Source organism: Melospiza melodia, chromosome 3 (assembly GCF_035770615.1).
Source record: "Melospiza melodia melodia isolate bMelMel2 chromosome 3, bMelMel2.pri, whole genome shotgun sequence".
NCBI lineage: Eukaryota > Metazoa > Chordata > Aves > Passeriformes > Passerellidae > Melospiza > Melospiza melodia.
Window position 1 is genome coordinate 64,679,863 of NC_086196.1, and position 21,171 is coordinate 64,701,033.

General features: G+C 40.0%; 1 protein-coding gene across 2 annotated transcripts in view; it reads left to right on the forward strand.

Moving 5' to 3' along the window:
- Window positions 1-2,059: 2,059 nt before the first annotated feature.
- Window positions 2,060-21,171, forward strand: part of SRBD1 (S1 RNA binding domain 1) — a 123,738-nt gene continuing 104,626 nt past the window's right edge. Inside the window, exons 1-11 of one of the 2 annotated variants that reach the window (XM_063152061.1) lie at window positions 2,060-2,209; window positions 3,183-3,286; window positions 7,064-7,160; window positions 8,403-8,479; window positions 8,882-9,050; window positions 9,959-10,309; window positions 11,779-11,945; window positions 13,079-13,196; window positions 13,347-13,485; window positions 16,278-16,374; window positions 17,566-17,701. In XM_063152061.1, coding sequence (XP_063008131.1) covers window positions 8,403-8,479; window positions 8,882-9,050; window positions 9,959-10,309; window positions 11,779-11,945; window positions 13,079-13,196; window positions 13,347-13,485; window positions 16,278-16,374; window positions 17,566-17,701 — 1,254 coding nt within the window. In that variant the 5' untranslated portion in view covers window positions 2,060-2,209; window positions 3,183-3,286; window positions 7,064-7,160. Of the gene's footprint in view, window positions 2,210-3,043; window positions 3,287-7,063; window positions 7,161-8,402; window positions 8,480-8,881; window positions 9,051-9,958; window positions 10,310-11,778; window positions 11,946-13,078; window positions 13,197-13,346; window positions 13,486-16,277; window positions 16,375-17,565; window positions 17,702-21,171 lie in introns of those variants that run through there. The other variant, XM_063152062.1, reaches the window with a different exon arrangement.

Consider the following 21,171-nt stretch of genomic DNA (forward strand, 5'->3'; position numbering starts at 1 on the left):
TTGTACAGGCTTAGCCTATCCTTACAAGAACAGTGACCTAATTTCAAACTATTAATAGAAGAGAAGTGAAGTTGCCTGCATGATATGTACTTAGACATAGGAATTTTAATGCAGTGCATCAAAGGAGTCAGATGACACAGGCAGTATTTTTATATTCTGCACAAAGTTGCACTCTAAGTATTACAAAACCTAATCAGACCAAGTCTTTAAATATTACTTTTAAGGTATTTATAGTAGCAATCTTTTGTCCTTAGTTACATAGTGCACTGAGTTCCTATACTTATTTAAAAGTTGTTTTGGCATAAGAGTAGAATCTGATCTGAGGTAAAAAGAATCAGAACCTTTTCTATTATAAATTACGACGTTTCATCTGAAAACCTGATGATCTTACATGATTTCATGCTCCCTAGTATTACACTAAACTACCCTTTGCTCAGCTCTGAGTAGTCCAAAACTCCAGACGAATCAGCTCTGAGCCTGCAAACACTTGCACACTTGATTAGCCTTAAACATATGAACAGTCCTATTGAAGGTTGTGAGTCAGATCCTCAACTCGTGTAAATCACAGACCCTATTTAAATCAACAGAGCTGTGAGAATTTATATCAGCTGAAGATTTGGCACCAAAGGTAAAACCCAATGCATAAAGACAAGTACATGCATAAGTCTCTCTCCAGGCCTGTGAAAGCTAAAGAGGTCAGGTAAACTCCATGCAAAGAGAGCAGTCACACTGCATTGAACATTATTGTGTTTAAAACCATTCCAGACTGTTAAACACACATTTATTATGAAGTCAAGATGAAAAATTATGAATTATTTAAGTTTATAGCACCTTAGTTACATTTAAGATGTTGCTGTTCCAAGGCTGGAGGACAGCTGACTCGTAGTTATGACCACAAGTTACAAATATTTATGATACAAAGCAGAAGACCTTTTAGGGTAATGGAAGCTCAAAAGGCGACTTTAATATAGCAGTGTGCTTGCTCTATGCTTCTGGTGATGGCTCCAGAAGCCAGCACCCATTAAATTTTTTACACGAAATCCGGACTTCACAGGATCCTTGCTGAACGCTAACTTAGAAGATATGGATGATAAAGGAATAGGTAGAGACTGCAGGGAAACATAACTTCAGATGGAATTGTAAGGCAGGCTCATAACCCTTGTATACTTTTCCCAGCACTAGTGTGCAAATGCTTTTAAGCAAAAACAAAGCAAATTTTAGAGGGCGTGGGTAAAGAACATGAGTATGGTATGTATATTGGGATCTACATGTTTCTATCTACTCCGGGGGCTGAAAGGGCATGGATTTATTTCTGCGTCTTCTGCAGTCACCTTTGACGCAGTATCTCAGCTTCACACAACGACGACTTCTGCTTCCCAAGACCCCCGTGAAAACCCTGCTCCTTGGCTAACACCTTTCGATCTCCCATTCGCCCAGAACCGAACCGGCTCATTCCTGCATTCCGCCCTTAGCCCTTGGTTTAAGTGAAAGGCGGCTGATGCTCTCGCCATGGGGCACCTCGGGGTGGCTGGCCCTCGACCCTCACACCTCACAGCTCTCGGGGCTGCTCCCGGGGCGGCGGGGGCGGCGTGAGGGGCAGCGGGGGCGACGAGAGGATCGGTACGAGGGGCGGTGTGAGGGGCGGTACGAGGGGCGGTGTGAGGGGCGGTGTGAGGGGCGGCGGGAGGGGCAGCGAGCCGGTCAGCGGGGGCGGTGCCAGGGGCGGTGGGGGCGGTACGAGGGGCGGTACCGGGGGCGGTACGAGGGGCGGTGCGGGAGGCGGTACGAGGGGCGGTGCGGGAGGCGGTACGAGGGGGGGGTGGGAGGGGCGGTGGCGGCCCCGGCCCCACTCCGGCCCGTCCGCGCTTCCTGCGGCGCGGCGCGGCTGCCGCTTCCTGCTCCGCCCCGCGGCGCGTCGGGCGGCGAGCCCGCCATTGCCGCGCCGGCGGCCCTTTCAAACGCGGCAGCCGGCGGCAGCAGGGGGTAACGACGGGGGGAGCCGCCCGCCCCTCGCTGGGAGCGGGCTGGGGGTGAAGCAGGGCGGGCAGCGGCGCCGGCTGGGCCCGGCGCCCTCCGTGCCACGCCGCAGCGCCCGGCAAACGAGGGGTTCGCTCCTGTCTCGGTTGTTCAGGACGAAACGAGCCTATTCTTCTCCCTCCATTCCCAGCCCCTCTGCCCGGAGAGAGAACCGCCCGACCCCTGCGAGGGGGTGAGCGGGACCGCGATGCGGGCGGGCAGCCCTGACTAGTCTGGGACGGGCCGGCTGGAAGGGACAGGAAGGGGACTGAGAGGTGACACATTCCCGTGGTTCTTCCACGGAGCTGATGCCCTTCCCAGGCGGCGAGGGTGGCACGTGGCTCTGTTAGCCCTGGCTCTTGCACGCTGTCCGCATACCTGCGGAAATCGGTGTCGCCAGGGAGAGAACAGGGCTTCGGAGTATGTAAAGTGTATTTTCTCGGTGGCATTTCTGGGCCGAGAAGCAGTGATTTGGCGTGGTAGTGAGTCACCGAACAACAAACAATGCTTTGCTCTCAACTTCCTTCTACCTCCAAGCCTCCAAAATGAGTGTTCTGGTGTGATAAACTCTGCTGGGTTGTAGTCATGCAGAAGAGATGTTTGTTCTCCATATCCTTTTGGGAGTGAAGACATCCCGTTAAATGAAGCAGGATGGATGTGTTTCTGTGGGGCTGGTTTGGTGGACTGGAGAAAAGGAATGACTGCACATGATGTAGCCACCTATTGCTGCATCAGAAGCAGTATCCCTGATTTTGGATAATGCCTTCATAGGTGGTTTGAGAGCAGTGGATTGAGGAAAATGCATGAGAAGGGTTTGTGCCCTTCCTTTCTTGGGCAGACCTCTTCTGATTCACATGCAGGGTGCCACATTACATGGGTTGTTCCTTTTCCTCGGTGGTACCATCAACTATAGGAACAGGCATGGGAGAGGATGCACCTTCTAGGGGCACAATTTTTGTGCTTTACCTGTTTGATGATAACTTCTGCAAGTAAAAACAGTAGGTGGTGTTCCTACTGGTTCTTACACCATTTCCTCTCTGATTAGCTTTGAGGACTGTTTTGGTGTATGTGTGTACCCTGTATGTCTCTCTGTTTCTTTGTGGTTGTAATTTTTCACATAGTGCTGGAGGATCCTAAATTGTGTCTGCAACTCCTTCCTCGGGCAGGCCTGACCGGCTTTGTACAGGAAAAGTCCTTGGAAATCTGCACTAGCTTCTCTGAGCAACAGTGTCTGGGAGTTCTCCAAGGTTTTAACCTCAGGAGGATTACAGTAAGTTGGATTTATATTTGGAAGTACAACTCAGTTGACTTATCTCTGCAGGACAAAAATCTGGAGAGACAGAAAGATTTCCATACAAGTCCCTTCCATTGGTCTGCATAGCATCTTTTCCCATTGTTGCTGACTGTATGCTCACATTTTGATATTTCTTTTCCTTCAAATGTTATTGCAGTGAAGGTATCTTAAAATGACAAGCAAAACCAACCTGTTGAGGCTCTCCTTATAATTATTGAAGTAGCCATTCTACTTCTACTTAGAATGGCCCAGAATTCCCTTGTCATATGGGACTTGTGTAGTGCTCCTATTGTCCTGCTTCAGGTGCTTCATGTTATAAATGCTGATCTGGCTAGTATTGTTAGAATTAAGAAGAAGCTAAACTGCAAAATTCTATTATTGTTGCTGGTTTATTTGTGAAAGAAAAGCAAAGACTGTAGAGCAAAGTTTGAGGAGCTCCCTGCATAGAGGGATCCCTGTTTTCTAAGGAACATGTTGCTTTGGATTAGCTGGAAAAGGGATTCAGAAGTTTCTGCATGCTTTTCAGCTGGACAGGGCTTGTTGCAGTTACTGAAATGAAATTAATTTCCAAGTGAATTTATGATGGTGGTGGTGTTTTGGGTTGTTTGTTTGTTTGTTTGTTGGGTTTTTGTTGTTGTGTTTTTTTTTTTTTTAATCCTGTGCCTTCAGGTAGGAAAATCTATTTCTGAATCTGAAAAATTGTTGCTCTACTGATAGAGTTTTAAAAGAGGTGTGTGGTAGTGCAGGGATTTTTTGGGGGAATTAAGCAAATGGTAGTGGGGAGTGAAAATTTTTTTAACTAATTACTTTTAAATTGTTATTAAACTTCTCTTTCTGCAAATGGTTGCTTATGCCACCTGGATTCACATAAGAAGAAAATTATTTTTAATGGATTGTGCCTTTGCATGAATAGGGAGATTGAAGAGATGAACAGTCTCTAAATGAGATTTGGATTGCTCCTTAACATAATAAGGTCTTTAAAACCTCAGTCTCCTTATATTCTGTGTGCAGCCTAGACCTATTTGGGGAGAGAGACCAGAGAAATACTTATTTCCTTGCTGTGTGTTTTGTGCATACACATATTAAGATTCTGTACAGTAAAGGATGAGAGCTACTTGGCCAGTCTTTATTCTTTGTGTAGCCTGACCCCAAACTACAGTACCTTTATTTTAATGAGTAGCTGACAAGCAGGGAGAAGTGTTGCAGCCATCCAAATTGTGATGTGGAGCTCTGCATTGGGTGCAAAGGATAGAAGTGGTGGGAGCAAAATAGCTGGCAAAAAACTGATGCCAAATTATTTGGAGAGTGAACCTAGCAGATATATTTATCTACAGTAGCAATGATTTAAATAGTTTCAGCTCTTCTTCACTGGACAGCATAATAGCTCTGTGAATTTCTTTAATTTTTACCTGGAAAGTACTTTCAAAGAACATGCTATAACTGCTGAGTTTTGTGGAGAAGCCAAGCTTTAGTGATGGAGGGGTGTGTTTCAAGCAATGACGCTTCATGCTGTCATTTGGGACATGGACAAGCAGGTGAGTTTTGATTCCCTTGAACAGAGGATCAAGGGTCTAGTGTGAAGGTTCAGCATTAAGGTTTCAGCCTATCCTAGAGAAGTAGATCATCTACAAATCTGTTCACAGATTTGAAATGAAGCAGCAGTCAGGGACTTAATTAGGTGTACAAGGCCAAAGTTTCCAGGGCCTAGCTCATGTTGCTTGCTCGTGGAAGTAAAAAAATGTTGGTGAGATAAGAACTGTTTTTCTTAAAGAGCAGCATTGTCAGAAATTAAAAGGTCACTGACAGTGTACATAAAATAAGAAAAGGTGTGTTAGCTGATGGTTACTGGCCAGAAGCTTGCTAGCCTCAGGTGTGAGAAGAGCTGCTAGAGCAGAGCATGTTGAAGTTGAATATGACAAGAGGCAAGCTGGGGAAATCCTAACCAGAGTGGCTGGATAACTTCTGCACAATTCTGGGCACTGTGTGTTTACTTCCTTCAGCTGATAAGGAAACACCAAGTACTGTGAACATCTGTGGTACATCTGTGCCAAAGTACAGCAAAACTGAATAAAGGCACAGGAAGGGAAAATGACCTGACTGGTATAAATAGGTTACTCTTTTTCAGTTTGGTAATTGGCTCTTCCACAGCTGTGGGATTCTTCTGGATTTGGAAGGGACTATAATTTCTTTCCTTGGGGTAGAAACCAACTCTCACAGGAATATGGAATTCTGGAATATGGTTAACTGGAGCTGACAGAAAGTGTTAAAGGCAGTTTTCTCACAGAGACCAGTCAATCTGGAAAATATAATAGGAGATTAGTGGCCAACTTCACACTGGCTTGATCCCAGCATGCTGTGGGAGGATGCTTGAAGCTGTTGCCAGCTCCCTCAACACTTGAGGTAGGGGATTTGGGGGACTGTATCCCCACAGAAGTTGAGCATGGAGCTGGCAGTTGCTTACAGTCAGTGCAGCAGTCAGTGTTTGTTGTAGATGCCCCATGAGGAATTAACAGTGTTTGCCTTTGCCTGTTTCTTGAGTCTTCCTGCTTTACTTCAGGGACTGTCTCTAGGCTTGCTTTCTGTATTTTTTATCTCTCATCGTCAGTGGCATTTAGACTTGTTTCTTTTTCATCCTCTTCCCTGCCTCCCCCTCTGCAGTGAATCACAGAAGGGCTGTTTTTCTTAGTCATTAAATGTAGGTGTTTACACACCCCAGCACAGGCGTATCAGGAGGAAAATTTAGCAGACAGCTGTCTGGCAATTTGAAATTAAACATGAAGTACTTTTGTGGGTTCCAATTAATTTTTTTTTTTGTAAACAAAAAGTCTATATGTAGTAGCTATAAGATTCTTTTCTACAAATAGGAAGCACAGTTAGTTTGTTGTATTTGTTGTGAAAAGGGGAGGTTGTTATAATTTAGCCCCACCTTGCAGTGGAAATATGATTATTTTGGGTGTTTTTTCCTTTGTGATACCCTATGCTTGATATTTATCTTAGATATGCTTTTTTGCTGTTGGCTTTTATTTTCAGCTGTGGAACTCCATTTTGACTTCTGACCACAGCTTGTCTGTTCATAGAGAGTTACTAAGGAGCTCCTCTCCTGTTCTTCTGCAGATAAGGAGAGTTAGGTCACTGGATATCAGGAAGTGCAATTAACTTTAAAAAATAAGCCTTACTCTTGCCATAATCTTACTTTCTGTAACTACACAAATGTTGAGATATTTTGAGACCCTCAGTCACTTGAGGTGAGAGGGAAAATACTCATAGAAAAAAGCACCTTCCAGATGAGGTTTTCCTTCTACCTGGACTCCTGGGTAGGCACCAGAACTTTGATGCTCCATGCTGAGTGTTCCAAACTGGCAGAGATGTTTAGGGTGGTGTTGCTCAGCAGGGGCAATGCTGACTTCAGGTGAGAGACCATGTATATTGGTCTTTTCCTTCTTACTTGCAATGATTTAGTGGCTAGTGATTTAAGCTGGTTAAGTGTTTTAAAACGGATCATTTTCCTAGAATACCTGGCTAGTTGTGTGAGCTGAAAAGAAGCATCAAGTATCCCAGCACATACAAAAGAGTGGATCAGGGATCCATCTGGTTTGGATGTTACCTAACCTTAAAAAATTGGTGTTTAATATTTTTTTGCATCTCCCTTCCACACATTGAAGTATGATATAAAAATGGAAACATTCTTTTCATGCCTCTGAAATAATATGAGTAAATAAGTAATAATTCAGAACTGTGGTTATGACTGTGCAGGTACTAAGAGCAGAGGAACGCAGAGAAGCAGAGTGGCTGGATGAATTTGGGGGTGTCTCAGAACTGACAGTGAAAAGACACCTGGGAAGCTGATAAGGTGAGTAATATTTGTCATGTTCTTTGGAGATTTATGTTTTCCTGTGGTAGGTGTGTGTTCCAGCCAGTCACATTATGTAACAGCACAGAAATGCTGACCTGTTAGTGACCGAGCTTGTAGCTCAAGAAGGTGCTTTGCAAGTGAGCCAGTGGTACTTTTTGATGTGAATCTCAATACTGCTTCTTTGACTGCAGTGCTGAAAATTATTGTCTAAATTTTTGTGCTGCCTTACAAGGAAAACTTCTGAAAGCCATTAATAACAAGTGTGTTCTAGTGGTTGAACAGAGGCCAGAATGAAGTTGGATTGAAGGGCATTTTGCCCTTGAGTTAAATGGCACTTCGGAAAATGTTTATCTGGTATGTATTGTGCAAACATGGGACTTTAAGGTTCCCATTGCAGTGGTAAGGCTGGATCAAAGGTCAAGGTATAAAAAATATGAATTACTATGAAATTGTATCAGATATAGGTAAAATATGCTTCTGAATTTTGTAGTATTTGAAATAAATTATTTTTTTGCTTTCTAAGTTTTTGTTTTCTGGCAGATAAAATTTTGGGGCTACCTAACAATTTTTAACTAAGACTGCTAAATATGATTATTGAAATTCATGGGCCCAATCAATTCTGTAACTGTTTAACTGAAATACAGCTATTGTGGGTATGAATCTTGGGTCAGGGGAAAGGGTGTGCCTCCCCTTTTTACTTTTGGTGGTTGTTTTATGCACTTTCTATAATCCAAGGGGCAGTTCATTCAAAATAATAGCTCTCATTGTGGACACAAGTAACAGATAGTCTTTAAATGTAAAAATCTAGCTGGAAATGGACAATTGCCTTGTTCTGTCCCATCAAAACCACACATGAGCTCACTTTACTAGGTTTTAATTTGAGTTGCTATGCTTTATAAATGGATAGAGGAAAGACTGGCATACAATATGTGGCACCCAACAAAATGAGAGAACCAGTACCCTTTTTGCTAGAACAGCTTTACCTGCAAGCCAAATAATTACCTCCCTGTGAAGAGAAAAGTAGTTGGAGAGGTTGTGCTGCTGGTTTGTTTGGTTAGTTGAAAAGATTGTTGAATGTGTGCTGCTGTGGCCTAAATTCTTGGTTACTGAGAAAACAAAACTTGCTCTAGAGGAAACTTTTATGATTGCTGAAGACATTATTAGGGCACATTTGACAGTGAGCTGAAGAGAATACAGCTTCAACCAAGTTACCTTTCTCCCTTCTTTCCTCTGTTTCAGATGTCATCTCTACCAAGGAGGGCAAAATGTGTAGCCAAAGCCCCTACATCAGAAGAACTACCTTCGTTTCTTAATTCGTAAGATCATTTCTTTCCTTTAGCATTTTTAAAGGGTTATGCTAGGCATGAGCAATTGCATGAGAACAATAATCAGTTTCTAAGAAGTTGATTAAAAAGTTTTCATGCACAAAGCTTCAGTTATAAAATGCAGATTACTTAGGCTTCTTCATGCTCATAATGAAGGTAGGATGAAAGTGAATTGCCTTTTGTCCAAAGAGTCATGTGTACCATGTGTGTATACATCATAAAAATTGGTAGGTTGTTTAAGCCATTAGCTCTGCAGCAGTGTGGAGTCTCTCTACCTTTCTGTTAATTTTTCCTGGTCACTTTCTTTCATGCCAAAAACCACTCAAGACTAGCTCACTTATGTGTTTTTTTATTCTTCTCATAAGCAATATTGTTGATTCATTTGTTTTTCAGGAGCTCTGAATCAGAGGAGGAGGAAGAGGAGGAATGGGAGCCAGAAAGCAAAATTGCCAGGAGACCTCGTTTGCCAATGAAAACTGAGGCAAAAACTAAAAAAGCTGCTGCTCCACGATCAACTGTGGCCAGCAAAATGGTCAAGAAGGTAGCAATAAAAGAGGAAATGGTGAGTATCTATAAGCAAGAGACATTTAATTGCTGCTCTTGGGAAGTAGCATGAGCAGATATTCTGACTCTGGTTGAATTGGTTGCCTGAGTCTCATCAGCTGATAAAATTCCACTGTTCCTGTGAATGTTCATTATGGCTTTATTTTGCATTGAAGTGTCCATGATCAAAAGGTCCTCCTTGAAAATTTTGGCCAATGATAATAGGATGTGGTTTTCCCTGGATCACTTTCAACAATGTAAATAAAAAAATGCCTCTGTTCTCTCTGGTTTTGGTATTGCACCTTTGTCTTGTACCTTTTCACTGTTTGGGTATCACAAAAACAAGCAGCCTCTTCTTACATTTCCTTGCATGGCTGTTCAACCCAGTAAGGATTGCAGTTTTATTGTTATTAATATAGAACAGAGTTATATTGAAAATTGGCTACTTCTGTATCACATCATGACAGAAGCCAGTCCTTCTGACTTCTGAGGATGATCTCTGCAGAAAGTCAGTGAAGAAGGTGTGGCTTGTCCAAGGTTAAACTGTATCTTGGAAGACCAGATCTCAGTTCCAGTTCCCATGCTGGGAACCTAACACCTCAGAAGTGCTTCCCTACCCTGCTGTTTTCTGTTTTGTTGACATGAATGGAGGCAAAGATTGTAGGTCAGTGTCTTCTGAAGGAAGGTCCTATTAAATTCTTTGCAGGATAATTTTATTTGAACTTAATCAGAGGTCTGCTGTGTTTGTCTTGTTTCCTCCATGCAAGATATATTTCGGGTTGCTTGATTTCTGGCTTGGTGTTTTGCTGCCAGAGACATTACTTGGGAAAATGCTATCTGGTAGCAAGTCTTTTTAGAGTTGAAGTGAAATGTTGAAGCACTTTGTAGCAGTCAGTGCTTAATATGGCTCTAATGTCTTTCTGGCAGGATGTATCCTTCCCTATTGCACCTGTAGAAGATAATAAAATGCAACTTCTAAAACCTAAGGAAGAAAATGCAGGCACTAAACCAAAAAGTTTAAATCGAGCACCAGAAGTGCCTAAGAAAATGGAAATAAATGCATTCCAAGGGAGAAACCAAAACAGTTCAGTGAATGATGAAAAACCCTCAACAAGTGTTCCTGTAGTGAAACAAGAGAAATGCGAGGAAGAGTCTGCATTTGATGAACCACCCTCTAAAAAGATTAAGTTGAATGCATTTCCTGAAGGAAAGCCAGTTAAAAATCTGGGAGGCAAGAAAATAAAAGAAGAATTTGAAATGAACTGGGATATTGTACAGGTATGAGATTTTTTTCCTTTTCTGAGGTACCAATGAAATTATTTCCTGCATAATTAGCGCTTACAGTCTTAACATACAATTTCAGTCCTCTGAAATTGTCGTTTAACCTCTGCTTAGGTTATCATAAAATGTGTATAAATATAGGTGTTGGTTGGTAACTGTCAAACTTTTGTCTCATTCTGAGATCTGTGATTTTGGGTGTCCTTAGAACAAAGCTTGCCTGTAACTGTTTGCGTGGTTCTCCTGTATGAGCGCATGGGGTTTTTGGTGGATGTACACAACTGAAGCTCCCATAGGAAGGGATGCTGACATGTTTGTGTGCAGTTTTACAACTTAGTATTTAGTCAGTGTGGATCATTTAGTTGCAGACACCCATTTGAGAGTGTTTATCAATTTATGGTTCTGTCAAGGAAGGAGATTTGCATTCCTCACACAGCAGTGACAACAAGGGAGATACCATCTTTGTTTTTGTAGGGTTTTAACTTTGAAGCCATTCGGGTGGAGGCAGTTTTAGTATAGCTTTTGTGCTGGAAGCCTGGGTGTGATCATGGAAGATTTTAATATGAATAGAATGGGAATAGATAGGACATAATGTATTCATCATCCTTAGTACAGTCTGTTTAACAAAGCTGTAAAATTTTGTGGGTTTTCTCACATATTCCTGGAAATACATATGGGAAATTTAATCCTTCTGTGTACTCCAAAAGGAGTGAATATGATTGTGCAGGTGTTACATTTTTAGGCTTCAGAAGGAAACTTTTGAAAGGCTTTTGTATCAGCCCTCTAGGTAGGGTATCTGCTGTAGTGAAGTGCAAACAGATATTCATGGTTACCATGTTACTGAGATAAGCTGCTTGCATAGGGTGTCAGTGATTCCATATTGATTCCCTATAACTTTGGAAACTCAATTTGTACAAAATCATGTTTAACTTTGCAAGGCTTGGTTTGTCTTGACACTGGCAGTAGTATTACTAGTTTCCTGTTACTGGTTGAGTGGGATTTGGATCAGCTCTGGCTTTGTGGGTTTTGTTTGTTTAGCTGAACCATGAGGTATGTCAGTGTTGGATTTAAAAAAAATTCCAGGAATTCCAGGTTTTCTGAGTTGCTGTGTACAGACACATAACAGCATAAGCTGCTGTTTCTGCTTTGTTTTATAATTTTGGTTTGATTTTTTTTTCCCTTGGTTGTTTGTTTTTTTTTTTCTTCTTCCCAAGAGGTGCTGCTTCCTGCATTTTTTACTGTGGTTACAAGTTTCTGGAAACATTGGTTGCTGTATTTTTGGTGAAATGCTGGGTGTGGTGGCTGGATGCCTGACATCCTGTCTTGGGGAGGACAGTAGTGTCTGCTGGCCAGTGCAATGTTCTGGGAGTGGTTTTGAATGCTGAATGAGAGGCTGTTTAAAGCAATCTACCATCTCTCTTAAGTGTGTTTGGTTGTTGTGTTTGGGTTTTTTTCCTCTCCTTTGCCAGGCCTTGTCAGAAACAACAAACGTTGAACCATGGGTGTGTGCCAACTTGATTTGGCTCTTTCAAGAGGAAAACACGATTCCTTTCATCGCTCGGTACCGCAAGGAGCTCGTCAATAACCTGGAGGCCGACGCCCTGCGGGAGGTGCAGCACGCCTTGGAGGAGCTGCGGTAAGTGGAGCTGGGTGGGAGCTGAGTACCAACTGCCTGCTGCTCCTGTGTCCCTTGTTCTACCTCCTTGCACACACTTCAACTAATAAAGTAAAGGAACTAATCAAGAAAATAGTTTAAAATTGCTCGATACCTATCTGGGGTTTTGTTAGGTCTTTGGCAGATTGGGTCTTTGTTTTTGCTTTTTTCTCTAAGTAGCAAGAAATCTAGAATTGTTAATTGCCAAAGAAAAATGAATATCTTAATTTCTTTGCAGTTTATTAAAACTGCACAGAAAAACTTGTACTTAAAGAGTGGTTAATAGTTGCTAGAAATACGTAGCATGATGAAATGGAAGCTCCACTTTTAGAAAAAGAATCATTAGGAACCCTTGGCACCCTGCTTGGATCAGGGAAGCTTCTAGTGAAGAGCCCTTCTTAGATTGGAGTGTACCAGCAGATGAGGTTAAACTATCCCAGGAAAGAAATGATCAGCAAAGCTTGTGACCATGGATGGGACTGCTTTCATTGAATCTTACTTTTGAGTGACCCTGTGTTCTTGAGATGGCAGGGGAACAGACTGGTCAGCTGTTCTGTCAACTTGGTGTTGTCCTCCTTGTATTCCCTGCTAACCCCTACCAAGAGATCCTTTCCAAGGAGGGAAGGTGGCCTGGGACAGTTCTTGTCTTAACAGATAGTTAAATAATAACAGAATACCTCAGCTGCTTGCAGGTGCTCCCATGTACCTTGCTGAAGACGTAGGATTTAAATCCGGTAGCCTGTACTTGATGCTGCAGAAGTGTTTTGATGTGAATTGTATCTGTAAATTGTATCTGTATCTTGTATCATCAGTGTGGATTTATTCTAGGGCCTTTTTATTTGGCTTCCAGGCCAGTAGTATTACAGAAATGTGTGGAACAGTAATTACTATTAGTGTTACTTGATGATTTTTCTTAGAACTACCACAGGATATTTTGACACAGTTTTAAACAACCTGAAGAGAGAGAAAAATGGTTAGAAACTTTTAAATTATCAACTTGGTTTGTTGAAGGTTAACATGAGATACACTGCTGAAACTCTCTGAAACCCCTGAAAATGGTAATGGACGAGGTCACTCTGAAATCTAACTGTTAACACTAATCTCTTGCATTTTAGTACCGTTGCAAAGAAGACACACACAATGATACAGAAGTTGAAGAAAGAAGGAAAGTTATCCAGTTGCCTTTTAAAAGGATTGCTAAATTGTAGAACTTTGGAAGAATTAGACCATGTGGTTAGTACTCTGGTCTTTTTTAGATCAACCTTAGTTTAAATGTAATCTTGCATTACTGAATAGTGCATAATATCAAGTGCATAGCATGACTGAAATACTTTGCTGCTTTTTAATAACTGGTTTTCTTTTGTTTGTTCTTTTTGTTATAAGTCTGCACCTTATAAAACTGGGAGTAAAGGCACCAAAGCCCAGAGGGCCAAGCAGTTGGGATTAGAACCTGCTGCTCTCTCCCTCCTACAGAATCCTGTGGAACTCAATCTTTTTTCTTACATTAGACCCAACACCAAAGGTAAGTGCTGTGCTTCTTTGACCAGTAATGTTCTAAATGTCTGAAAATATTTTGAGAGGGAAATAACTTTAATGGTTCTGATGTTGCTGGAAGTTAGGCAACTACTTGAAATTCAGTGATTTTAGCAACATGTGATAACACGTTCACACCTTTAATGTCTCTTCTTCAACCTTTCTTCTCTCTTTGAATTGCAAATAGTAATAACTGTGGTAAAGAAATGACATAATTTTGGAGACCTTATAGTTGACATCTCTATTTACTGGTAAGAGAGAGGGAACCACAGCACACACTTTATACCTTTCCATTGTTCTACTTGTATTCCTGAAGATTCAATGCTGATTGTACTAGAGGTTTATGCTCATAGTCTGTGCAGAAGGAAATGTCACCCAGCAAAGCATATCTTAATGAAAATTGGCCTAGGGGATTGGGAGTGAGCAGGGGAGTTTGTGTCTGAATGACAGTAGGGACTGGAGAAGATGTAATTTCTGTAATTTGAGCAAGAACTTTTAACAGCATGATTGTCATGTATAGATTGCAGAATTGTGTGTCTTTGTGAATGCAGTTATGGGTGGATCTGTAGGGGGCAATCTCTGACAATAAAATGTGAAGATTGCTGCAGCCCTCTGTGTTATGTTAAAATAGAGATGTACTTCTATTCTTCCCTGCCCCAACATGTACTTTTTGAATTTCAGCAAAAAGATACTGAACCTCCTTAGTAAGGCTGGCTCTTGCTTTTCCCACTTCAGTTTATTCTGCTAATTTTGCAATGAAAATCAGTTACCAAATATTCTGGTTATTAAATTACTGCATTTCAGCATACATCATAACTTCATACAGCAGTGGATTGCAGACATATATCAGACTATTGTGGTGCAGTCTAAAGAGCCAAAAAAATCTCTGTGAAAATTCAGATAAATTATTTAGAGTATTTTCAAAAGGAGATGCTGTTTGTTGCACCAAAAACATTAGTTTTTGGAAACCAGTACACCTATTTTCAATTCTGTGCTAAAAATAATGCTGCTTAGGTTTATATAATGGTCTGCCTTTGAAAGACGTTAGAAGTTAGATACATCTATGAACTGGGTCACTTTTATCACTTTGGGAGCCAGTTTGACAGCTTATATACAACTTGAGATCAGAGTGGTTTTGGGGTTTTTTTTTGTTTTTTTAAGGAATGAGCCATTTGCAGTACAGAAAGGTTTTCATAAAATCTTAATATTTCATGGTTCTTTTAAATTCTCAGTGTGTTTCAACTTATCCTAAAAATAAACTGAAATAAAAACAGCAGTTCATGTTTCAAGGCCTGACATTGGAAAGTTCAAGAAGCAGGCTAACCAGAAAACTTTGTTCTTCTTTTCAGTTGTATGCAGGGTCAAAAATTTCTCTAATTACACAAGCATGTGTTGGTGGACACAGTAAAGTGCCTCTGTGAGTGGTGCTTGTTGAATGGGAACTTTCTGATTATTTCTCAAATTCTGACTTGTTTGGGCCTGTTCTGTCTCATTCAGATAATCTACCAGAGTGCCTCAGTCTGTGTTCAGTATGATGCATGTCTTCAGATTCCCTTAGCTTTTATTCTGACATCAGTTCTACTGTAAGGAATAGTAACTCATAGATGTAAGGATCCAAAATTTACAACTTTACAATAGGTTTAGGCATTTACTAATGTATTCTTATTCTCACTTTTTTTTTTCTTTCTGGCAGGTAAGTTAAGCTTCCTCGTCTTAAAAAGGGGCAAGATAAATTTCTTTATAGTGTGTAACTTTATATCCTAATCAGAAGCAGGGTTCTGGGTTCAATGAATGGATAAAGCTGTGCAGGCTGTTAAAATAGTGTAAATAAAGCTGTCCATTAGGCAGCAGAGTGAACAGCAGCGTGTGTTGCAGAGACAGAGACAGTTAATGCTGCAGCTGCCTGCTCTAGGATTCCTGCTGTTTGGTCTGAGGCATTCATTACTGACTTTTGCTAGAAGCAGAGCTAGATATATCAAATTAAAATACAAGATGTCTGTTTTATTTCATTATCTCTGCTTCTGGTCTAATTTAATCCCTTTGCTAAGGAGAATTGTGTCCTTCTTCTTCTGGCCATTTGAAGGAAAGAATGGATTCTGTGTGTTGGAAATTAACTAATGATTCTGTTATCTCTCCAGAGAAATGAAAACATTGATAACTCCATGTCTTTGAAGACATTTTATAACTTCAGTGTTTCATAGGAGAGGTTGATGGTATCCTGACCTCAAAAGTATTGTTGTGCAAACTCCTGCTACAATGCAGTGGAAATATAAAACTATTCCACAGAGAAAAGACAGGATTACCTGCAAATAATTTAGGCAGTTTTCATACCGGTAGCAAAATATGTAGACTTCTGCTGCAGTTGCTCATTTTATTAAAAAGTCAAAAATTATATTTAATTTTTTCAAAAATGATATCTAAATATCCAGTTTTACTATTGCACTATTTACGTCCCAAATGTCAAGACCTGTTAGCATCCAAGTAAAAAAAAAATTCTCTGATTTTAATATAATTTTGACTTAGAATAATGCATTGGTCACTTCAGGCTCATTAAAAGTACCATTTCAGATGTTTTAGAAAGGAAGCTTTTGTTGAAAAAAAATTTAATGAATTAGAATTCCTTAATCTTTGCAAGTCAGTCAGATACCTTTAATCAGCTTCCTTTCAGCTTGCATATATTTTCTTAATATTTGTGCAGTTGTGTAATTTTATTAGTTTTTTCTGTAATTATTAACTGTATATTATAATGACTGCATATTCTATAATTATTTTTCTTCTAAGGGCTTGCAAATATCCAGGAAGTAGAGGCTGGAGTGCAGCATATTTTAGCAGACATATTCGCTAAAGATAAAGATGCACTGGATTTCATCAGGAAATTGTAAGTTTCACTCTTACTTTCTAAACATTCTTGCTTACATGGTAAAATGCAGTCTCCTAGTGGCAGATACAGGACTTTTTGTTTATGATGTGAAAACAGTGTTCTTGTGAGATGGATTTAGGGCTGTTCCTGTGTGTGTTCATCAGCCCTTCTGGCTGTCAGTGCAGTAGAGGTCTGCTGTGAGCATGGTGTGGTGCTGTAACTCCCAAAGAATGAAAAAGCCTGTGCTCTGCCCTGTGACTAGCAGATCTTCCTTGCAGTTAGTGACCCATGAGGGAGTTTTCCCTCTTTGTGCTTTCTTCAAGCTGTAACTCTTCAGAAGTGAATCTGCTTAAGCTCTTGCTCCAACAGCTGACCTGACACCAGTCAGTGTAACTAGTGTGCAGTGATGGTTGATTTTGGCATTGGTAGCCAATAAGGCAAACAAATATGACTTGTTTTTAAAGCAGGACTTACTGATCTTTAATTGTGTTAGCTGAATTAAAGTTTTCTTAAATTACATTATTTCAGTGTTGTCATGTCTGGTGAGTTGGTATGACAAGGCAATAGTCACTTGTTATTTCATTGTGTCTGCTGTGTGCAAGAGAGTTAGAGAACATGCACCACCTTAGGAATGTGCAGAGTTGCTTTGAAACAGCAGTGTGATAATTTCAGTGAAGGGGGTTGTTTTGTAAGGGATGTGCTGTCACTACCTGACTGTCACTTTCATTGTTTTGACCACTGGAAATTCCTTAGTTGAATCTCAGTGCTCTACAGATGAATCCTGTTCATCTGAAGTGTGTTGTATGTATGATAATCACAAGGAGCATGGACTGCCATTTTTTTGCAACTTCCCAAATTTATGTGAAGTTTAACCCATGACTGAAGTGCATGGTGGTGGCTTTTGAGTTTGCATTCCTTTGAGGAGGAGGGCTGTGAGCAGCTTTTCCTGCTTGACTGTCTTCTCTTGGTGAATTACAGTCAGTACACATTATGTCACCTCAGCATGAAGTTATGTCATCCAGTTCTGCAGGTAATTACAGTTAGCATCACTTGTAATTGAGCAGACTCCAAGCTTAATTTTTTATTTGATCTATGCAGTAATGACTTGTTACAAGTTTCATGCTAAAATATAAATATTTATATAATATTATATAAAATATAAATGTTTTTATAAATATAGATATAAATATCTGATTTTCTTCTATGCAGATGCCAGCAAAGGTACATTTCCATCCAGTCAACATTGGCAAAAGTGTCATCCAAAAATGGAAATGAAAAAGATATCAATAAATTCCAACTGTACCATGAGTTTTCTTGTAATATAAAGAATATTCAACATCATCAGGTAAAACTTGAAATGTAATTTTTTTTCTTAGAATTTTAATTGTAGTAAATGTTGCTTTGTTTTTGAATTGTGTTGCTTAAAACTAATTCTAAAGATACTTTCTTTTTTCTTTACAGTTATCAGAGGTATTAGAGGCTTTCAAATTCTTGAAATGTAGAAATCAGCTCTTGATCTCTGTTTTAAGAAATAGAGCGAACAACTACTATTTAGTACCCCAAAAGTCAGTTTGTTTTGCAAGGCATCATTTTTTTCTTTTGTGGACCATCTTTGGTTATCCTAAGCCCCAAGTTTAGACTTATATAACTAGATAAAGAAAGGAGGGCTGAAGCAAACAGAGAAGCTGATGGCTTGACAGCTAGGCTACCCCTGTTACTGAAGTTCAAAGGCAGAATTGTGATGCACTCAATGCAACTGTCAAGAGCTCTGCACTAATTCACAACTAATCACCAAGTGAATTGTCTCTTGTTTTATTTACTGTCACCTAGCTTAAAAAACCAAAACAAACCCAACAAAAAGCAATTGAAAAAACCAAATGATAATCCCAAACCCAAAACAAACCATATATCATAGAAGACAGACCACTTACATGCTTCTGACTAGAAATGTCCTTTTCCTTTAGAAGGCTCTGATATGCTCTCATTTTCTTCTGTGCTTTCCATTTTAAATTGGAGTATTTTGGATTATTAGGGATTAATTTATTATTAAAAAAATTCACAACATGGATAGGCTAATTTTTAAGTTGTTTTTCCACTTTCCAATACGAAAGGTGTAGGTGAATGACTAAATAGCCACTGTTGATTTCAATAGGCTGTTCTTGCTTAAATGTTTGAAGAAGTACCTGTGGTTTTTCTCTTTGTAATAACTATGAACATTTATTCTCCTTATATTGATAGTTATCTGGTGAAAAGTTGCTTCTACAGGGTTGGGAAAAGTTGATAGAGCAACCTATTGGCTACTGTGGTGACATTGACAAAGACTGGTGGATTCATCATGTTATGATGTATGGATTCTTTTGTGTCCTTTTTTGTTGAAGGAATAGTTGAGCTGGGAAAGAGTGTTTGGTTTTACCTGCTCTCACAGTGGGGAATACCATGATGTTCACTCAGTACAAGTTGCATAAGTGTTTCCTGGGATGATGGTATCATTTAGTTGTTGTTCAAGGCATCCTTTTTTACTTAAGGAAAACTGTTGCTTAGCTACAGTGAGGGCTAAAAACTGTGTGGCCCAAACCTGGTCAGCACTTTGGTTATGTGGCTGCACTGTTTTTTTATCCAGGATATGTGCCCTTAGTTTGTCTCTTTGATGTTACAATTAGCTCAATCTGCTTTGGTTTATTCTTTCCTGTGCCTGCTGCTAATCTGAATACCTCTTTCTTTACCCATTCTGGCTCTTCAGAAAAGAATAAGCACTGATTTTGCAGCTGGCAGTCCTGTAATCACAGTTTTGCACACTTACATGCTGCCTCTTATCTGTCTATTTCTGCTATCAGCTATTCTAATACATTGGATATTTCTGTATTGTGAATTGTAGAAGTCTGAGTTGCTTGTGTGTCAGTGAGGTTTTCAAGGCTCAAGGTGTGACAGGGCTCTCTGTACTGGTTGAGCAAAAAATGTATTTTATGACAGTTTCTGAAGCAACATGTAAAATTTGCTGTATTGTAAATATACTGTAACTTTTCATGTCTGTTTTTAGTTCTTGGGTTCTTTCTTCTTTTCTCAGTTTCTATCTTTCTCCCTTTTGTATTTTAATAATGAAGTAAGGAGAAAGTTGTTTTTTTTCCTCTTTATCTGCCATTTCTTCATTAAGCTTAAACCCTGGTATTGTACTTTTCAAAGTCTTTCTCATCATCTTCATTTTCTTTGTCACTTGACCTTATTCCCCTACTGATGCAAACTGCCATTTTTTAATGTTATTTTCTTGGGTTATGACCATCCTTTTCAATACAGAAGTCTTTATTTTTTCCTTCACCTAAGACTGGAGAGATAGTTCCTTTGTGCATTTAAAAACTAGCAAAAATATTTTCTTTAAGAATAGAGTTCAAGATGTCTTCAAGAGAAGTTCTGGTTTGGCTCAAGATTATTAAAAGAAGCTTATACTTGGAAAAGATATAGGAAAGCCTGAACCCCAGAGTGATTTATATAATTTACTAATCCCCAAGAACTTTATGTTAAATAGGTGTGTTTGAGGAACAGTTGTAAAACTTACTGCTTTGAAGACCTTCTCAACTGCTTTCATGGCTGCATACAGACAAGTGTTCTGAATGCCTTTAGGCAGAGGCAGAAGTCAGCTTTAAATGTCCTCTTTATAGAGTTGCAAACACAAGATTCCATAAAATACTGCACTGAAACTTGGCATCACCTGAGTATGGAAGTGCAAGCCATCCTAAAGACCTGGTACAAGCCTAACTCTGCTCTGGCTTAGATGTGAGTGTAGGGGATGCACAGTAGCCTGGCATGTCACCTGTAGGAAAACAAAGCCCTGGCAGCTGTGGGTGTGCCTTGCAGCATGTGTTGCAGTGAGATTACGTGCTGTGCAGTAAGCTGTGCTGCAGCTTGGTCCTGCTGTAGGTCTGGGTTCCTTCCCGTGCCACTGTCATTTTCTTTTCTGAGACGTGTCATTTTGTCTTGTTTGAGTCCTGAAGTAATCATGACTGGTGTGGAGTCAGGTTGTTTGAAAAAGTTAAAATACTAAAACTGTAATGAGAAAAAAACTTTGTTTTAGTCAGCTTTAAAAGCTGACTCCAGATTTTGACATGGTCAGATACCCTGTGGATGTTTCCAGCTGGAACATTTTGCTAGTGGGAGGTTCAGTCACAGCTTCTTCCTTTGGCAGCAAGGAGAACCTGACTGGACTCCTAGGACATAGCTGAGAAGCAATACCAACACAGTTATAACTAAGGAAAAAAAAATCTTTCAGGAGTTTATTTGAGTTTTTGACTAATTGTAAACAGTTTAGTGTTTGTGTACGCCTTGGGGTTGCGTTTCTTTATTTGGAGATGACTGAAATAGTGGGAGGAAAAGAATTCATGAATTAAGTGTAACATTAGAGGCAAATGTTCTATTTTCAATCTCATACTTAAAAAGGAATTGGAATTTAAAGTCCTTGGCAAAGTGTACAGAACTTATTCTGTGAGTTTAAGTCAATATGCAACATATAAGAGTTGTGCAAAATGAAGCATGTTGTGGTTTTAGGATAAACAGGATAAGGTTTGATGAATCTTGTGACTGGATCATATTGTTGTTCTTGCTTTCTCTGAAAAATGTATGTTGTTTCTAACAACCCTTGCCCTGGATCTGTTCCAATCTCATATAAAAACAATCTTTTTCCAGAAGTGAAGACTGCTTTGTGACTAGAATGGCCAGATTTTAACCTGTTACTTAAAAAACCAAACTAAACAAAAAGAGCTTTATTATATTAGAGGGTGAAATTAAATAATTCCATTCTTAACTAAGCATTTATTGGATGATTAT